The sequence below is a fragment of the Camelus dromedarius genome, chromosome X, assembly GCF_036321535.1.
Source record: "Camelus dromedarius isolate mCamDro1 chromosome X, mCamDro1.pat, whole genome shotgun sequence".
Lineage (NCBI taxonomy): Eukaryota > Metazoa > Chordata > Mammalia > Artiodactyla > Camelidae > Camelus > Camelus dromedarius.
The window spans coordinates 60,323,386-60,344,978 of NC_087472.1; the positions used below are offsets into that span (position 1 = coordinate 60,323,386).

The window sequence follows — 21,593 nt, forward strand, 5'->3', positions numbered from 1 at the left end:
GACACTTAGACTCTTTCCATGTCTTGGTTATTGTAAATAAGGCTGTAATGAACATGGGGGTGCATATGTCTTTTCAAGATAGTCTTTGCATTTTCTTCAGATAAGTACCCAGAGTTGGCATTGCTGGATCATATGGTAGTTCTGTTTTTAATTTTTTGAGGAACCTCCTTACAGTTTCCCATTGTGGTTGCACCAATTTACATTGCCACCAGCAGTGCTCTAGTGTTCCCCTTTCTTCACATCCTAGCCAACACTTGTTATCACTTGTCTTTTTTTTAAGGGGGGAGGGGGAAGATAATGAAGTTTATTTATGTATTTGTTTTAATGGAGGTACTGGGGATTGAATCTAGGACTTCATGCATGCTAAGCATGCACTCTACCACTGAGCTATATACTCTCCCCCATCACTTGTCTTTTTGATGATGGCCTTTGTAACGGGTGTGAGGTGATATGTCATTGTGGTTTTGATTTTCATTTCTGTGATGATTAGTGATGTTGAGCATCTTTTCATCTACCTGTTGGCCTTCACTATGTTTTCTTTGGAAAAATGTCTATTCAGATCCCCTGCCCATTTTTAAATTGGATTTTTTTGGCTATTGAGTTATATGATTTCTTTATATATTTTGGATATTAAACCCTTATCAGATATATGATTTGCAAATGTTTTCTTCCATTCTGAACTTTCCTAATTCTGTTATCAATATTATGAGCAAGGCCTGTTTTATACACACACACACACACACAAATACATATTTATATATACACACACACATACACCTCTTAGCCTAATACTTACCTAATCTTAGAAGAATCAAGATATTTAATATTAGTCTTTCCATTAACTAATTTATGGGAGTAAGGAAGCTAGAGGTTTTTCTTTTCATATATATCTTATAACCTGAGGTGTATGAAATATGTATGGTATATTTTCCCTAATACCTCTGATTATGCCATGGGTACTAAAGATTCCATGAACTTTAAAAATATATTTGAATATATTTGAAAATAATTTGTTTTGTAAAGTCTTTATGTGAATCTGTTTTCTGACATTTAACTGAAATTTTTTCATTTAGCAGATTTATTGCTTATTGTAGCAGGTTAAAAATCTGTTTATTGTAGCAGTTTAAAAATTTTTCTGTAAGTGCTCTGATAGTATTGTTATGAATATTAACAATACTCTTGCTAGTTAGTGCTCAGAAACGTTGCAAGAAATTAGAGACATGTGCGTTACAGAGACCTCTATTATATGAGTTTGGAAAAACCTCAATTTTGATAATATGAAAGGCATCAATTTTGGTTCTATATCATGTAAAACCTTTGAGTTTTAAGGAATTCTATGGCCTAGTATGATTCAGCTATATTGAGTCTGGAGCTCAGACTGTTTAGAAAATGGTGACATCATTTGTACAGATTCAATAACTGGTTAATGTTGTCACTAATTAGGCATGTCATTTTTTTCTCACAAAGTAAGATCAGGACTTCAGAGGCAGCATAAGTTAGCTACGTCTGTCCAATGCTTGAAAGTATTAATAGACATTTTAGTTTTATAGTGCACATATCTGTCTCTCTTCAGAATTTCTACATTTTCTGGTTTTGAAGACATTGTTAATTTCAATTTTTATAGTTTTAAGGTGACCTACAATAATATTACTATTTGTGAAATCAATACATTTCACTTTGAGAATGAGTGTTGATGATTGAGATGTAAACAAATGACTCCTAGGGAATACAAATTTTATTTTAAAATTGTTCTTTGCTTTTAACTAAAGGAAACTTTATCTCCAGTTTGGTTTTACTCTAAGGATCATTCAGGTTTCTTCATGCTGTATTCATTTGATGAAAGCTCCAGGAACAGATTTCAAAATGATTTGCTACTTTCAGCCAATGGTGTTAGTTCACAGCACTTTTATCATTTATTGTTATTTCAGAAATTATTGAAAATCTGATTGTAAAAGATAATTCACCTGACATACCTGAGGTGATTGATAGACTCTTCACGGACATAGTAAATATCAACAGGGAGTCTATGGCTGACATACAGGATGCTCAGGTTGGTATAAAAATAATTTTGTTTATGGTAAGTTTGATTATTCACCATTTTAATTAATGTGTAAGTAAAATAATGTTCTTCATGATTAACATGAAATCTAAATACATACAAATCAACTTTAATGGCACATTTAGGGAAAATAGTGTTTTAGAAAGCAATGGAAAAATATGTCCTTAAATTTGGTATTTAATATTTAACCTTTCTAGGTTTCAGTTTTCTCTCACCTGTTAAAAGAGGATAATAAAACCCACCTCCCAGTGTTGGTGTGAATAGTAACAAAATAACATATTTAAGTCCTGGGTACATAGTAGTTGACTAAATAAATAATAGTTCTCTTTTTCCTTCCTTTTGCAGCAGAATAAGAAACTACCTGGTAGTGGGGAACTCAATTGAATATATGACATTGAAGATCTGTTACTTAATTTGGAAATTGCCTTGAGGTTCTGAAATACTTTTGGGAATGTTTACCTTGGGCAAATCCTTCCATTTTGGTGACTGCACATATGGAAAGATGAGAAGAAAGATTATTGTAAATATCTCATATGTATGTATATATATATGTATATATGTATGTATATATATATATAAAACTTTATATATAATCCACATGCCATAAAATTCACCCATCTCAAGTGTATAATTAAATGATTTTTATTATTTCACAGAGTTGTGCACCCATCACCAGATTTAATTTTAGAACATTCTCATCACCCCAGGAAGAAACCTTGCACCCTTTCACAGACACTCCATTTCCTCCTCTCTCCCCCAGCTCTAGATAACCTCTAAAATGCTTTCTGTCTCTATGGATTTGTCTATTTTGGACATTTTATATAAATGGAACCATACAATATGTGGTCTTTTGGGACTGAATTCTTTCACTTAGCATAATGTTTTCAAGGTTCTTCCATGTTGTAGTGTGTATCTGTACTGCATTACTTTTTATGATTGAATACTTCCATTCTTTGAATATACCACATTTTGTATATCCATTCATCTGTTGTTGAACATTTGGGTTGTTTACACCTTTTGGCTATTATGAGTAATGCTGCTATGAACATTCATGTACACATTATTGTGTTTTTATTTCTTTTAGGTGTATACCCAGGAGTGAAATTGCTGGGTCATATGGTAACTCTGTTTAACCTTTGAGGAACTCCCAGATTGTTTTCCAAAGTGATTACCATTTTACATTCCTACCAGCAGTGTATAGAGGGGTCCATTTTTTCCACTCATCACCAATACTTATTATTACCTGCCTTTTTTATTACAGCCATCCTAGTGAATATGAAGTAGTATCTCATGGTGTTTGTTTTAGTTTTAATTGTGGTAAAGTATATATAGCATAAAGTTAACTATTTTTAAATGTTAAATTCAGAGTGTTAAGTGTATTCACATTGTTGTGCAACCAATCTCTAGAACTCTTTTCATCTTACAAAACTGAAGTTCTATACTCATTAAACAACAGCTCCACATTTTCCCTTTCCCCAGACCCTAGCAACCGCCATTCTACTTCTGTCTCTATAAATTTGACTGCTCTTGGTACCTCATATAAGTAGAATCATACAGTATTTGTCTTTATGTGATTGGCATATTTTATTCAGTATAATGTCCTTGGATTCATCCATGTTGTAGCATGTGTCAAAATTCTGTCTTTTTTAAGTCTTCATAATATTCCATTATGTGGTGTATATACATACCACATTTGTTTATTCATCATTCCATAGTAACTTGAGTTGCTTCTGCCTTTTGGCTTTTGTGAATAATGTAGCTGTGACCTTGGGTATAAAAATATCTGTTCAAGTCCCTGCTTTCAATTATTTCGGTTATGTACACAAAAGTGGAATTACTGGATCATATGGTAATTCTATTTTTTATTTTTTTGAGGAACCACCATACTGTTTTCATAGTGGATGTACCATTTTATATTCCCATCAACAGTGTACAAGAGTTCCAACTTTTCCACATCCTTACCAACACTCATTATTTCTGTTCGTTTGGTGGTAGTTATTCTAATGAGTGTGAGGTGGGATCTCATTGTGGTTTGATTTGTGTTTCCCTGATGGCTAATGATGTTGAGCATCTTCTCATGTGCTTATTGGTCACTTGCATATTTTCTTTGGAGAAATGTCTATTAAGATCCTTTGCCAATTTTTTAAAACATTTTTTATTGAGTTATAGTCATTTTATAATGTTGTATCAGTTTCCAGTGTAGAGCACAATTTTTCAGTTATACATGAACATACCTATATGCATTGTCACATTTTTTTTTCCACTGTGAGCTACCACAAGATCTTGTATATATTTCCCTGTGCTATACCGTATAATCTTGTTTATCTATTCTATATATGCCTGTCAATATCTACAAATTTTGAACTCCCAGTCTATCCCTTCCTACCCCCACCCTTGGCAACCACAAGTTTGTATTCTAGGTCTATGAGTCTGTTTCTGTTTTGTATTTATGTTCTTTTTTATTTTCATTCCACATAGGCGCGATCTCATATGGTATTTTTCTTTCTCTTTCTGGCTTACCTCACTTAGAATGACACTCTCCAGGAACATCCATGTTGCTGCAAATGGCGTTATGTTGTCAGTTTTTATGGCTGAATAGTATTCCATTGTATAAATATACCAGTTCTTCTTTATCCAGTCATCTGTCGATGGCCATTTAGGCTGTTTCCATGTCTTGGCTATTGTAAATAGTGTTGCTATGAACACTGGGCTGCAGGTGTCTTTTTGAAGTAGGGTTCCTTCTGGATATATGCCCAGGAGCGGGATTCCTGGGTCAAATGGTAAGTCTATTCCTAGTCTCTTGAGGAATCTCCATACTGTTTTCCACAGTGGCTGCACCAAACTGCATTCCCACCAGCAGTGTAGGAGGGTTCCCCTTTCTCCACAGCCTCTCCAGCATTTGTCATTTGTGGATTTTTGAATGACGGCCATTCTGACTGGTGTGAGGTGATACCTCATTGTAGTTTTGATTTGCATTTCTCTGGTAATTAGTGATATTGAGCATTTTTTCATGTCCCTATCGATCATTTGTATTTCTTCCTTGGAGAATTGTTTGTTTAGGTCTTCTGCCCATGTTTGGATTAGGTTGTTAATTTTTTTCTTATTAAGTCATATGAGCTACTTATATATTCTGGAGATCAAGCCTTAGTCAGTTTCATCATTAGCAAAAATTTTCTCCCATTCCGTAAGTTGTCGTTTTGTTTTACTTATGGTTTCCTTTGCCATGCAGAAGCTTGTAAGTTTCATTAGGTCCCATTTGTTTCTTCTTGCTTTTATTTCTGTTGCTTAGGTAGACTGCCCTAAGAGCACAGTTTTGAGATGTATGTGAGATAATGTTATACCTATATTTTCTTCTAGGTGGTTTATTGTATCTTGTCTTATGTTTAAGTCTTTGATCCATTTTGAGTTGATTTTTGTGTATGGTGTAAGGGAGTGTTCTAGCTTCACTGATTTACATGTTGCTGTCCAGTTTTCCCAACACCATTTGCTGAAGAGACTGTCTTTATTTCATTGTATATTTTTGCCTCCTTTGTTGAAGATTAGTTGACCAAAATTTTTTGGGTTCATTTCTGGGCTCTCTATTCTGTTCCATGGGTCCATATGTCTGTTTTTGTACCGATACCATGCTGTCTTGATGACTGTAGCTCTATAGTATTGTCTGAAGTCTGGGAGAGTTATTCCTGCAGCCTCTTTCTTTTTCTTGAGTAATGTTTTGGCAATTCTAGGTCTTTTGTGGTTCCATATAAATTTTATTATGATTTGTTCTAGTTCTGTGAAATATGTCCTGGGTAACTTGATAGGGATTGCATTAAATCTGTAGATTGCCTTGGGCAGTCTGATCATTTTAACAATATTGATTCTTCCAATCCAGGAGCATGGGATAGCTTTCCATTTTTTAAAGTTTTCTTTAATTTCCTTAGTCAATGTTTTGTAGTTCTCCATGTTTAAGTCTTTCACTTCCTTGGTCAGATTTATTCCTAGGTATTTTATTACTTTGGGTGCTATTTTAAAGGGGATTGTTTCTTTACTTTCTTTTCCTGTTGATTCATTGTTAGTGTAAAGAAATACAACTGATTTTTGTACGTTAATGTGGTAACCTGCTACCTTGCTGAATTCTTCAATTAGTTCTAGTAGTTTTTGTGTGGACCTTTCAGGGTTTTCTATATATAGTATCATGTCATCTGCAAATAGTGACACTTTTACCTCTTCTTTTCCAATTTGGATCCCTTTTATTTCTCTCTCTTGCCTGATTGCTGTGGCTAGGACACCTAAGACTATGTTGAATAGGAGTGGTGATAGTGGGCAGCCTTGTCTTGTCCCAGATTTTAGTGGGAAGGTTTTGAGGTTTTCATCATTGAGTACTATACTGGCTGTAGGTTTGTCATGTATAGCTTTTATTATGTTGAGAGATGTTCCATCTATGCCCACTTTGGTGAGAGTTTTGATCATAAATGGGTGTTGAATTTTATCAAATGCTTTTTCTGCATCTATTGAGATGATCATGTGGTTTTTGTCCTTTCTCTTGCTGATGTGATGTATTACATTGATTGATTTGCATATGTGAACCACCCTTGTGTCCCTGGGATGAACCCCACTTGATCATAAATGTATAATCTTTTTTATGTGCTGTTGGATTCAATTTGCTAATATTTTGGTAAGGATTTTTGCATCTATGTTCAGCAGTAATATTGGTCTGTAATTCTCTTTTTTGGTGGTGTCTTTGCCTGGTTTTGGTATCAGGGTGATGATGTCTTCATAGAATGAGTTTGGGAGTATTCCCTCCTTTTCAATCGTCTGAAAGAGTTTGAGAAGGGCTGGTATGAGTTCTTTGTATGTTTGGTAGAATTCCCCAGTGAAGCCTTCTGGTCCTGGACTTTTATTTGCAGGGAGATTTTTTTTTTTTATCACTTATTCGATTTCATTTCTAGTGATTGGTTTGTTCAAGTGGTCAGTTTCTTCTTGATTCAGTCTTGGTGGACTGTATGTTTCCAGAAACCTGTCCATCTCCTCTAGGTTATCCATTTTGCTTCCATATAGTTTTTCATAATATTCTGATATGATATTATGTATTTCTATGTTATTCATTGTAATTTCTCCGTTTTCCTTTCTTATTTTGCTTATTTGTGCTCTCTCTTTTTTTCTTCTTTGTGAGTTTGGCCAGAGGATTGTCGATTTTATTTACTCTTTCAGAAAACCAGCTTTTGCTTTGATTTATTTTTTTCTGTTGTTTTTTAAATCTCTATTTTATTTATTTCTTCCCTCCCTGATGTTTATTATTTTCTTCCTTCTGCTGCCTCTTAGGGTTTTTTGCTCTTCTTTTTCGAATTGTTTTAGCTGGTGGGTTAGATTGTTTATTTGAGATTGTTCTTCTTTTTTGAGGAAGGCCTGTATTGCTGTAAACTTCCCTCTTAGCACTGCTGTTGCTGCATCCCATAAATTTTGTGTGGCTGTATTTTCATTTTCATTTGTCTCAAGGTATTTTTTAATTTCAGCTTTGATTTCATCATTGGACCATTGGTTATTTTAGTAGTATGTTGATTAATCTCCATGCTTTCCTTTTTTTTTTCTCCTTTGTTTTTCTGTAGTTGATTTCTAGTTTCATGGCACTGTGGTCAGTAAAGATACTTAAGATAATTTGTTTTCTTAGAATTGTTGAGGCTTCTTTTGTGCCCAAGTACATGATCAGTCCTAGAAAATGTTCCATGTGCACTTGAAAAGAATGTATATTCTACTTCTTGAGAGTGTATGCTCTGAAAATATCTACCATGTCTAATATTTCTTTTATATTGTTTAATTTCTCTGTTGCCTTATTTATTTTCTGTCTAGAAGATCTGTCTAGTGATGTTAATGTGGTGTTAAAATCTCCTACAATGATTGTATTCCCATCAGTATCCCCTTTTATATCTGTTACTAATTGTTTTATGTATTTAGGTGCTCCTCTATTGGGTGCATTTATATTAAGGAGTGTAATATTCTCATCTTTTATTTCTCCTTTAATCATTATAAAATGTCCTTCTTTATCTTTCTTTATGGCCTTTGTTTTAAAGTCTATTTTGTCTGAAATCAGTACTGCTACACCTGCTTTTTTTGCTTTTCCATTTGCATGGACTATCCTTTTCCATCCTTTCACTTTCAATCTATATGTGTCTTTCTCATTAAAGTGGGTCTCTTGTATGCAGCATATTGGAGTTTCTTGCTTTATTATCCAGTCTGACACTCTGTGTCTTTTGATTGGAGCATTTAGTCCATTAACATTTACAGTAATTAATGATAGATGTGTGTTTTACCATTTTAAACTTATTTTTGCAGTTGATTCGGTATTTCCTCTTTGTTCCTTTCTTCTTCCTTTTGTGGCTTAGTAATTTTCCTTTGTATTAACCTGGATTTTATTTAGTTTTTGTGACTCACTTGTAAATTTTTGGCTTGTGGTTACCCTTTTTTGTAAGTCTATTAACCCATTACTATAACTGTTTATATTAAATAGATAGCAATATAAGCTCAAACCCATCCTACTGAGAACAAAAAATTTAAAAAGGAAAAAAATACTCTAATTTTCTTGCTTCCCTCTCCCACTCTTAATGATTTAGATGTCTTGTTTTACAGTCTGTGTTTATTCTATTTGTAATTCATGGTAGTTATCACCTTTCCAGTTACGAGTTTCTCATTTCTATAGCATCCTGCTTCTTTTCTATTTAGAGTAGACCTGTCAATATTTCTTTTAGCATGGGTTTAGTGTTGCTACACTCTTCTAGTTTTTGCTTGTCTGTGAAATTCTTTATCTCTCCTTCTATTCTAGAGGATAGCCTTGCTGGATAAAGTATCCTAGGCTACATGTTTTTTTTCATTCAGGACTTTGAATATATCTTGCCACTCCCTTCAGGCCTGTAGTGTTTGTGTAGAGAAATCAGCTGAGAGCCTTATGAGGGTTCCCTTGTAACTCACGCTTTGTTTTTCTCTTGCTGCCTTTAGGATCATTTCTTTATCCTTGACTCTGGCCATCTTGATTAGGATATGCTTGGTGTGTGTCTGTTTGGGTTCTTCCTGGTTGGGGCCGTCTGAGCCTCCTGTACTTGGATATCTGATTCCTTTTTAGGTTTGGGAAGTTTTCAGGCATGATTTCTTCCAATACCTTTTCAATCCCCTTTGATCTTTCTTCCCCTTCTAGGATCCATATTATGTGAAGATTGGGACGCTTTATATTATCCCATAGGTCCCTTATGCTATTTTCACTTGTTTTTATTTGTTTATCTTGTAGCTGTTCTGATTGGGTGCTTTCTGTTGTCTTGTCTTTTAGGTCACTAATTCGTTCCTCTACATTATCTAGTCTGTTTTGCACAGCCTTTAGATCATTTCTCATCTTAGCCAATGAGTTTACCAATTCTACTTGGCTCTTCTTTATAGCTTCCATTTCATTTTTGACATATTTTATATCTCTAAACACTGTCTCTTTTAGTTACTTCAGTACTTTGATCACTCCTTTTTTGAAATCTTGATCTAGTAGGCCGTCAATGTCTATTTCATTGATTGTTCTTTCAGGGGATTTCTCTTGCTCTTTTAATTGGGAGTGGTTCCTCTGCTTCTTCATCTTGCTCATATCTCTCTGGCACTGTGGCTTATGGAGTAGCAGGTATCTATTGTGGTCCTTAAGGAATTTATTTATTTATCTATCTAAAGCCTATGCAGGAATAAAACTTAACAAAAAAAGAGAGAATTTTAAAAGAAGGGAGAAAACAAAGGTTTGAAAATAGTGTATAATCAATAATAGAACAGCAAGTTGATTCAGAATAGCAATCGAGTTGAGACGTCTTTTAAAAACCTTAAAAAAAGGAGAAAAGATCAAAAAACAATATTTGAAACCTGTGTATAATCAATGACAGGAAATCAAAACCAAGAGAAATAAAAATGAAATGAAGTGGATTTTTAAAAATAATAATAATAAAAATATTTTAAAAGAAAAATTTAAAAGTGATTAAAACTGTAGACATACAATTGTTTACAAAGTAAAAATTAAAAATGTAATAGAAAATAGAACATATAATAAAAGATAAAGAGAATTTTAAAAGAAGGGAGAAAAAAAGGTTTGAAAACAGTGTATAGTCAATAATAGAAGAGCATGTTGAAGCAGAATAGCAATCGAGTTGAGACATCTTTTAAAAATCTTTAAAAAAAAAGGAGAAAAGGACAAAAAAGATATTTGAAACCTGTGTATAATCAATAATAGGACATCAAAACCAAGAGAAGTAAAAATGAAATGAGGTGGATTTTTGAAAATAATAAAGATATTTTAAAAGAAAAATTTAAAGGGATTAAAACTGGAAGCATATGCAATTGTTTAAAAAGTAAAAATTAAAAAGTTAGTAGAAAATACAACAGATTAAAAAAAGATGAAAAAAAGGGATGTGTTCTCATGGAGACTGTGCACTCTTAATGATTTTATTGAGAGGTCTTTCTGTCTTCACCGTGTTTCACAAACTCAGCTTGCTGCTTCTAGAGACCCTCTGTTGGTGCCCCTGACTGTGCTGCTCCCAGTGCCTGTCAGCAAGAAGATTGTGCCCCCTCCCCACACTGGGTCAGTTGCCGCGCTCTTGCCAGGAAGGCCGGTGGTCCCCAGCCCTCTCCCGGCGCTGGTCGCTCCGCTGCTCTGTGCAGCTGCCCGCTCCGCCCCGGGTGGGCGCTCCATAGGCGGGCTCGGGGAAGACTGCGGGACAGCCCCATCCCCGCTCCGCGCCAAAACTCAGCTCCTTGTTTGTCTTGGCCAGGCAAGTTCTCTGAGGTACCAAGGCAGAAAGATCCTATCTGCCTCCGGCTGTAAACAAGTCTTAATCCTGCGTAGGAGGTTGCGGAGCCCCGGGGTGCGGATTCAGGTCTCGGCCTAGCCCCCGCCCAGGCGCTGCGCACAGGAGGAGATGGTGGCTGTGGCTGCGCCCCGCCTCTCTTCTCACAAGAAGCGCCAGTAATGGCGCCGTGGGTCTGAGGAGACAAAGGCTACGGCGCCCCTCCCCCCAGGGCACACCAGCAGTGTTGCTTTGCTTTTTTTTTTTCATAATTTATGGGGGACCCAGGTTGTTGTGCTCTGTATCCCCTCCCAGCCACGGCGCGCAGCCCCCTGCAGTCTCCCGGGGCTGCCTTAGTGCAGCCGCCCCAGTTCTCCGCCCGGCTCGGGCCGCCTGCCCTGGCCCCAGCTGCCGGCTTGCATCTCGGGCTGGGTGTCGCAGGGACCCTTTGTGCCCGTTTAACTTAGTTCTGTTGGTCAACGGCTGCTCGGTACAGATCCGAGCCTTGGAGGCTCCCCCTCTGTCCCGCTGGCCTCTCCGTTGGAGAGGGGGAGATTCAGCAAAGGAGCGCTATTCCTCCTTTGCTGCTCCCTCCCCGCGGGACTAGTCCCGCACTGTTTTGCTTTTTCTTCTTTCTTTTTTCCTTTTCTCCTACCAGATTCATGGAGTCTTTGTCTTTTGAAGAGGGAGATGTTTGTCTGAGTTCAGCAGGTGCTCTGGTTGGCTGGGTGAGTCCGTGAATGGGAGTTTTGGTGTATTTGTGGGAGAGGGTGAGCTACCAGCCTCCTTCTACTCTGCCATCTTGGCCCCTATCCTTTTGCCAATTTTTAAATTGAGTTGTGTTTTTATTATGAGTAGTAGTTCTTTATATAGTCTAGATATAAGTCACTTATCAGATACATGACTTGCAAAGTATTTTCTCCTTTTCTATGGGTTGTCTTTTCACTTGATTGTATCTTCTGAAGCAAAAAACGTTTAAAAGTTTGATGATGTTCAATTTATAAATTCTTTCTTTTATTGCTTGTGCTTTTGGTGTGATATCTAAGGAGGTTTTTTCTAACCCAAGGTCATGAAAGCTTATTCTTATATTTTCTTTTGAGAGTTTTATAATTTTAGTTCTTACCTTTAGGTGTATGATCTATTTTGAGTTTATTTTTGCATATGGTATGAGGAAGGGATTCCATTGCATTCTTCAGCTTGTAGGTATCAAGTTGTCCCAGTATGTGTTTTGAAAAGACTGCTCTTTCTCCATTAAATTTGTGTTAGTGTACTTGTCAAAAATCAGTTGACCTTAAACATGAAAGTTTGTTTCTCGACTCTCATTTCTGTTCTATTAATCTATACATCTGTCCTTATGCCAGTACCACACTCATGATTATTGTAGCTTTGTAGTAAGTTTTGAAATTGGGAAGTGTGAATCCTCCAAGTTTATTCTTGTTTTTCAAGGTTTTTTGGACTAGTCTGGGTCCCTTGAATTTCCACTTGAGTTTTAGAGTCAGCTTTTTATTTTTTGCAAAAAAGCTAGCTGGAATTTTGATGAGTATTACCCAAATCTGTAGATCAGTTTAAAGAGTATTGCCATCTTAACAATATTAAGTCTTATAACCATAAAATAGTATGTCTTTCCATTTATTAAGTTTTCTTTAATTTTTTTCAATGATATTTCTAGTTTTTGGAGTGTAAGTTTTGCGCTTTTTTGTTAAATTTATTACTATGTATTTTATTTCTTTTGATGTTATTGTAGATGGAATTGTTTTCTTAATTTAATTTTCAGATTAGTCATTGCTAATGTATAGAAATACAGTTGACTTTTGTGTATTGATTTTGTATCCTGCAGCCTTGTTGATCTTGTTAATTAGTTCTAAAGTTGTTAGTGTATTTTTTTATATGTAAGTCCCTTTTTAGATTATAACCTCTTTTATTGTGTATAGTTATCACTGAAAAGAGATAATGAAGTTCAGGGCAAGAGTCTGGTCTTATTTTGCAAGAAGGTCTGTTTGGTTTTGAAAGTGCCTTGACTTGGTTTTCTTTGTGGAAAGCCTAATCTTCATATTATTTACTTCTATTTGCTGCATATATTTATTATGTTTGTCATTACACATTTATATAAACCTAGCACAAATCTTGCCACATATCAGGTGCTCATTACATATTTGCTGAATAAATCTGCCTTTTGTGAATATAAGATATTTATAGTCAGAGTTAATCTTATCCTTTTCTTTCTAACACAGTATGGAAAGTACAAAAATTATTTATAACATATGTAATATAACTTTACATAAAGTTTGAAAATGGAGGGAAAAAATTACCCATAATCACATCACTCCAGTACTCCTACACTCATTTTACTATATTTTCTTTAACAATTTCCATATTTAAAATTTATATAGCTATAATTGTAGTATATGTGTAATATTTTTGGCATAATAAAAAGCAATTTCTTCTCTTTTCTTAACATTTTTATTGTACACATTTTCAAACAGGAAAAAACCAAAGAATTTTGTATTGGACACCAATATGAAAGTTACTTAGATTCTACAATTGTTAACATTTTACTATATTTGCTTTATCACATATCCATCACTCTGTCAACCAATCCTATTTTTTGGGTGCATTTCAAAGTGAGTTGCAGAAATCAGTACACTTGACCCCTAAATGCTGTAGCATGCATATCATTAACTAAAATCCAATATTTTATTATAGCTCTTTTTTGAGGTAAAATTTATGTATGTAAAACTTTTTGTACATACAATTTTGTATCTTTTTTTACCCTACACATAATAAATATTTTCCTATGCAAAATAGTTTCTGTGACCACTATTTATTTGTATTATTTTTTAGATTCCACATATAAGTGGTATCATATAGTATTTGTCTTTCTCTGAGTTACTTCACTAAATATAATATTCTTTAGGTACATCTAAGTTGCTGCAAATGGCAATTTTCATTCTTTTATGGCTCAATAATATTCCATTTTATATATATGTACCACATCTTCTTTAGCCAATCATCCGTTGATGGGCATTAGGTTTATTTCCATGTCTAAATAGTGCTGCTATGAACATTGGGGTGCAGCTATCTTTTTGAGTTAGTTTTCTTTTTTTTCTGGTTATAAACCCAGGAGCGGGATTGGTGGATCATATGGTAGTTCTATTTTCAGTTTTTAAAGGAACCTTCTTACTGTTTTCCACAGTGGCTGTACCAATTTACATTCCCACCAATAGTGTAGGAGGGTTCCCCTTTTCCACACCATGTCCAGCATTTATTATTTGTAAACTTTTTCATAATAGCCATTCTGACCAGTGATACCTTACTGTGGTTTTGATTTATATTTCTCTAATAATTAGCAATGTTGAGCATCTTTTCATGTGCTTGTTGTCCATCTGTATGCCTTCTTTGGAAAAATGTCTGTTTAGGTCTCTGCCCATTTTTTGATTGGGTTGTTTGTTTTTTCAATATTGAGTTGCATGAGTAGTTTGTAGATTTTGGAAATTAAGCACTTGTTGATTGCATTATTTGCAAATATTTTCTCCCATTCCATAGGCTGTATTTTCGTTTTGTTGATGGTTTCCTTTGCTGTGCAAAAGCTTTTTAAGTTTGATAAGGTCCCATTTGTTTATTTTTGCTTTTGTTTCTTTTGCCTTGGGAGACTTATCTAAGAAAGTATTGCAATGATTTATGTCTGAGAATGTTTTTCCTACGTTCTCTTCTAGGAGTTTTATGGTGTCATGTTTTATATTTAGGTCTATAAACCATTTTGAGTTTATTTTTGTATATAGTATGAAGGAGTGTTCTAACTTCATTGATTTACATGTAGCTGTCCAGCTTTCCCAACACTGCTTGCTGAAGAGACTGTCTTTTCTCCATTGTATATTCTTTCCTCCTTTGTCATAGAGTAACTGACCGTAGGTGTATGGATTTATTTCTGAGCTTTCTTCTGTTCTCTTGAACTATATGTCTGTTTTTGTGCCAATGTGACCACTATTTTAAATGAGTGAATAATATTCCATCTAGTGAATTTATCATAATTTATCTATGTATTTTTAAAATTGAATTTGATTTGCAATGTTGTATTAGTTTCTGGTGTATATGTTTCTTTATTATTGAATATTTATATTGTTCCTAATTTTTCACTATTGTAAATAATGACATGAAGAACACTATTATTAAGTGCGGAGATTATCCCCTCCACATTTTGGATTGTTTCCAAAGGATAGAGTCTCAGAAAAGCAATTAGTGTGTCAAAAGATATGAACGTTTTTGGCTCTTTTTACATATTCTCAAATTGCTTTCCAAAATACCAAAAATGGCAGCTTCTTTAAGCTGTTTTACTCTGAATGTTTATTTTTTACCCTAAATACCATTTGTTCCTCTGGGAAATTTGGAGTCAAATATTAACTCCATGTGCTTTTGATGAAACAAATCAAATAATACATCATGTGAAAGTCATCACTAGGTCAACTGTGGCATAGGGGTACTATATAAGAGAGATGGAGATGAACATGAGAATTAGCTGCAGATTAGTGAAATGACAGCCATGCTAAATAAACAATCTGTTTAAAGGGAAGCTCATCAGAGAAATGTGGAATTGTAGATGAAATAGTACTGGAGAAAATAGTTAAAACTAAAACATAATTGTGCAGCATTACTGTACATAAACTGAGTTTTCTTAATATTTATCTAGTTAGTATTCCTCCTAGTCATATTGCTACCAATATGTTTATTATAAGATCATAGTCACCATAGTATCCTGGGAGATTTAAGCTGGAACTGTGTCATATTGGTCTCAGGCAATAGTACCACCCAGGAACAATTATTGCCTTCAGAGTTCTTGCCAGAAACCAACTTATCCCAAATTACACATTTTATTCTTGAGACCCTATGAGCTCTATTTATTTTTCCATCTAGTTGACTAGTTGCCACTTGATAGGAAGATAAAACCCAAAACAAACAACTAGAATCTTTGCCCCTAGTCCATAGGACAAAGCATAATAAAACAATAGATCTTATTATTTGAATATGTATTCTTTTATTTTTTAAAATTTATTTATTTATTTTTATTTTTTGGGGGAGAGGTACTTTTTTTTACTTACTTATTTTTAATGGAGGTGCTGGGGTTTAAACCTAGGACCTTGTGCATGCTAGGCACGCACTCTACCCCTGAGCTATACCCTTGAATATGTCCCTCCTTGAATATGTATTCTTTATTTAGCACTTTGGTGGACACTATCAGTGCTATATAAATTGAGTAAGATATGATCTTTGATATCAAGGAGCCTAGTTGGAAAATAAGAATAACAGCTAAAACAAAGAAAATACTATATGAAGTAGCATAATTAATTGCTCAGTTATGTGAAACTTAGTGAATATAGGAACTCAAAGAAGAGATCATACTATACTATAGTGCTTGCTGAAAACTTCATGGATGTTCTTGGTGAGGCTGAACTGGATTTGAGTTACATAAAGACAGTGGGAGGAGGTATATCAGGTGAAGCCAACAGGAAGAATAAAGGTACACAGGAATGAACAAGTTGTGTTCATGGGATGGTGGGACAATCATTCTAACGGTAAGTTTTTGGGAGGAAAGGTAAAATGGAACTAGATTTTGGAGTACCTGTAAATGACCCACAGTTGTCACATAAACATGAAACATGGAAGAAAGAAAAATATCATTGGAGATGGACAGTATTTTAACTGGCTAAGAAAATGTTTCTCTTGTCCAGATTGAAGAAATGGCAGTAAACCTGTGGAACTGGGCAGTTACCAAGAGAGTAGATTTCGTTATAACTGAAGAGCAGAAAGCTAAATGTACGTATACATTTTGTGACTCATATTATGAGGAATATACTTATTACATATTAGGTTTTGTTCCTGCAGTTTAAATAATATTTGACAAGTTCTTAGATGGAGATTTGTTAAAAGAAAGCTAAACAAAACAGCCTGTAAGCAGTGGTTTCTCAAGCAAACAGTCTGCCTGTTTTATGATTTTTCAGAGGTTAGCTCCTTATTAATAAAAGTTGAAAACACGACTGCAAGAAATACTCTGGTGGTGAACAACAAATATAATTAAAGGATGGGAAAATGAGAACTTTAAGAAATGTTAAAGGACATGGATTATTTCCCTGGAGAAGAGACGATTAGAATCTTCAGGATTCTGAAGGACCATCAAATAGTAGCTTCCCCTCTCCATTAATAAAATACTGAAAAATATTGCCATGTGAGGAATTTAAATTTAAAAATCTATAAAGAATAGTTTCCTCATAAAGTGGGTTGATGACCATTGAACTGAATTATTGAGAACATGATAGAAGTTTTTTTGTTTTGTTTTGTTTTGTTTTGTTTTTTTGTGAGAGCAAACAACAAGAATAACAATAGCACAAGAAAGACCCAAAACTAAACTTACCTGCTTGGATGCATTAAATGTGATCCACTGGCTGGCAGCGTTCTAGTGCTTTAGCTAAATGGACAGGGTCTAGCAAGCTGATAGTTACTGATTTCCAACAAGGATAGTGACAGTTAATGTGTTCATGGAAAGTATATTGCCCCATTATAAAGGATACATTCAGGCAACAAACCAAAAGTGAATCTCTGGAGTGCTTGGTTTTGTAAAGACAAATGTACTTTGTATGCGACAAATAGAATTTATTACTAAATGTTCATTTTTATGAATATAAACCGAACTGTATACAACTGTATACTGTAGGTATAAGGTAATTAATGGTTAATATAGTCAATAATATACTTGCTTATTAGCACGCTCCTCTGTTAGGCTGTTTAGAGAACAGTTCTGTCTCTTTAACTCTCAGATAAATGTTGATATCATTGCTCCTAGGAGCCTTAGATCCTATAGTAGTGAGGTGGGAAGAGTTAGAAATTCATCTGTGGGAGAAACTCAGAAGATAGATGAACTGTACAATGTTAAAATGCGTTAATTTTAAACTCCTCCCATCCTGCATATCAGGGAACATCGCTCTGGGTGTTTCTCACTGCTTGTCAGATAGTGGGAATTTGGTAGATGAAGTGGGAGCTGCAGCCCTAGGATCTTTCCTAATGTACTGACTCTGGATGTAGCTGTTCTTAATCAGATATTTGGGTGCTTATTATGTGCCTAGTACTTTTAAGATACAGTGGAAAACAGGATGTAGTGCAGGAACCTCTGATATAAAAGAGTTTTATCCCCCAAATCTGCTGATTGGAAGATGTTTTGTCTCAAAAACAAATTCAGTGTTTCTAGATTATGTTATGTGATGAAAAAAAGTCTTTAAGATTTATTTGCTACAATTTTTTATTTTAGGGAAGAATTATGGAACAATGAACAGAAATAGGAAAGCCAGAAATAGAAGAATGACTTATAAATTTTAGTGTTAGACCTACTGTATTTGAGGTGACAGTAAGGTTGGAGATGTGAGACTGGGGCTTCTGAGAAAGGTCAGGCTGCCTTTAGATTTGATAGTTATTCACTTGGAGGTGATTGTTGAAGCCACAAGAGTTGTTAAGTTCTCTGAGGGAGAAATTAAAGAGCAGTGGTTCTTAAATATTGGTATAAATGAGAATCACCTGTGGAGCCTTAAAAAATACAGATCCCCAGGCTTCATCATTGGAGATTTTGATTTTCTGAGTTTAGGATGAAACCTGGGTATGTCTATAATTTGAAAAAATTCCTCAGGAATTCTCATGTGCACCAGATTTTAAGAACCAATGGTGTTGAGGGAACAAAGTAGTGAGATTTTTACCTTGACTCTTCTAATTAAAGACTGGGAAGAAAAAGAGCAAGGATGGGAGACCGAAAGGAGCAGTTAAAATATTTTAGAGGAGACTCATTACCCACTTATTGAGTACAACTCCTTTATAGGGCTGTCATACCATGTTATGGCAGGCAGTAGGTGAAAGGGACAAGGTAAGACTCCAGAACAAAAATACCAGGCATACGTTATGCTTAAGGATTTAGGAAGGAATGAGTTAAAGCTAAATAAACAATAAAAATAAAGAATTCACAAATGCCAGAGGATGCATATCTATGTGTTGTCTAAAGTCAATTCAAATATCAAGCTGTGGGCACTGATGGAGCAGAGTAAGGCAGATGCAAAGAGTCAGTTAGCAAGCACCTAACCAAGATGTTTATAGTATGGAGGGGCCAAGGACAAGCTGATGAGAAGACAAGGGCAGAGCAATAGCAACAAAGAAAACATCTTTATACTGAAGTAGCATTCTGTCTTGACTTCAGCTGCCTTTGGTGGAAGGGCTTATTGGTGGTAACTATAAATAGGATCAAGAATGCGGGAATAGAGCAAAGTTCTTAGACTAAGACATTTCCCACAGAGGGACACTGCTCAATGCTGAACCAGGGTAGTGTGAGGCCTAGGAAGTAATGTTTTTCAGAAAAGTTATGATCATTGTGAAATGTTGCTGTGAAGTCGGGAAAGGTAATCTTTGGGAGTGCAGCTTTAGTAAATGGTAAGGATGCAAGACAGATTTCAAGGCCATAAGGAGATGAGGGTAGTAGCAAGAAAATAGGGATAGTACATCATTCAGTTCAAGAAATTTGGCAATGAAAGGAAGAAGAGAAACGAGATGGACGCTAGAAGCATAGTGGGGTTAATTGATTTTTTCAAGAAAGGAAGATGGATATATTTGAAGGTAGAGGGGAAGGAGTAAATTGAGAAGGAGGTACTGAAGATATCTTTGGAGAAGGGAAATAACTGAGAAATCAGGGTCCCTGAGAATACTGAAGAATTAGTAATCTTTGGGAAAAAAGGAAACAGTTTCAAAACTAGAAATGCAAGACAATGTAAATATATGTTCAGAAATTATTTTACTGACAGTTTTTTTCCAGAAACAAATTAACTTTGTTGAGAGATGAATAAATTTTACATTTCATGATGGGTAATGAAAATATGACTACTTCCATTTCTCTGTAATTTAAGCTGGGCACATCTCTTTTTCACTGGACTATTAATAAAAATGGTATTAGCATAGGTAGAATGGCTGCTAAGATAACATTAAGGCAACTAGTTCAGTTATATGTGAAATCATCTTAAAAAATCAGATATGTTTGATAAACATATGTTTTATAGAAGAAACCACATAATTAGAGGTTTCAGTTATTTAAACTTTCTTATTTTCAGGGTAAATGAATTGTATAATTAAGATATCTGTATTTTCTAAGTTATACTTCAAGACCTTTTACCTCATCTACAGAAAATAATATAATTAAGGAGGGAAGGGATAGCTTAAGTGGTAGAGTGCATGCATAGCATGCACAAAGTCCTGGGTTCAATCCCTAAATCTTTTGAAAATAAATAAACAAACAATATCACTAATTGTCAGAGAAATGCAAATCAAAACTACAATGTGGTATCACCTCACACCAGTCAGAATGGCTGTCATTCAAAAATCCACAAATGACAAATGCTGGAGAGGCTGTGGAGAAAGGGGAACCCTCCTACACTGCTGGTGGGAATGCAGTTTGGTGCAGCCACTATGGAAAACAGTATGGAGATTCCTCAAGAGACTAGGAATAGACTTACCATATGACCCAGGAATCCTGCTCCTGGGCATATATCCAGAAGGAACCCTACTTCAGGATGACACCTGCACCCCAATGTTCATAGCAGGACTATTTACAATAGCCAAAACATGGAAACAGCCTAAATGTCCATCAACAGGTGACTGGATAAAGAAGAGGTGGTATATTTATACAATGGAATACTATTCAGCCATAAAAATCGACAACATAACACCATTTGCAGCAACATGGATGCTCCTGGAGAATGTCATTCTAAGTGAAGTAAGCCAGAAAGAGAAAGAAAAATGCTATATGAGATTGCTCATATGTGGAATCTAAAAAACAACAACAACAAAAAAAGCATAAATACAAAACAGAAATAGACTCACAGACATAAAATACAAACTTGTGGTTGCCAAGGGGGTGGAGGGTGGGAAGGGATAGATGGGATTTTAAAATTGTAGAATAGATAAACAAGATTATACTGTAAAGCACAGGGAAATATTCACAAGATCTTATGGTAGCTCACAGAGAAAAAAATGTGACAATGAATATATGTATGTTCATGTATAACTGAAAAATTGTGCTCTACACTGGAATTTGACAAAACACTGTAAAATGATTATAAATCAATAAAAATGTTTAAAAAAACCAAACAAACCTAATTACTGCCCCTCAAAAATATTTAAAAAAAAATATATTTAGAAAGTTTCACATTTTCGGAGAATAATCTAAAACTATTCTGATCAGAAATTTTGTCAGATGTTGAATAGCTTTTGATTACAATTCTACTTAGAATTATTTTGCTGCCAGCATGATACATACAAGAATATCATGTGGAATTATATATCTTCAGTGAGTCTTTATGATTTAAGACCTGCAGAAATGAAAATTTGAAAATCAGATATCTGTCTGACTGGAGCATTAAGCAAATGATTCATTTGATAATTTTCAGGTCATTTATTTTTGATAATTGATTTTTTAAAAAAGGCTTTACAATTTTTATTTTTAACAACAAACTGGTTTTACTTCACTCCTCTTTTCTCTTTATTGGTGTATATGAAAGGAGAATGAATGTTTTGTGTTTATGGGTGTCTAATTACTGTTTTGCAGTACGGCACGTTGCTTGCAAGTTGGTGCATATGTGTGAAGGCTCAGCTGCTTCAGAAGAAGCTATTCGAAGACAGATTTTTGTAAGTCCTAATTAAATCTAGAGAAAGTGCAGATGCAATGAGATAGTCATTACTACTCTGAA

At 34.9% G+C, this 21,593-nt stretch overlaps 1 protein-coding gene across 1 annotated transcript in view; it reads left to right on the top strand.

Moving 5' to 3' along the window:
- The window catches only part of TEX11 (testis expressed 11), a 283,928-nt gene that overhangs the window by 11,242 nt on the left and 251,093 nt on the right, over window positions 1–21,593 (top strand). Inside the window, exons 4-6 of the mRNA XM_064483187.1 lie at window positions 1,902–2,050; window positions 16,557–16,641; window positions 21,452–21,531. Of these exons, the coding sequence (XP_064339257.1) occupies window positions 1,902–2,050; window positions 16,557–16,641; window positions 21,452–21,531 (314 nt within the window). The remainder of the gene's footprint in view (window positions 1–1,901; window positions 2,051–16,556; window positions 16,642–21,451; window positions 21,532–21,593) is intronic.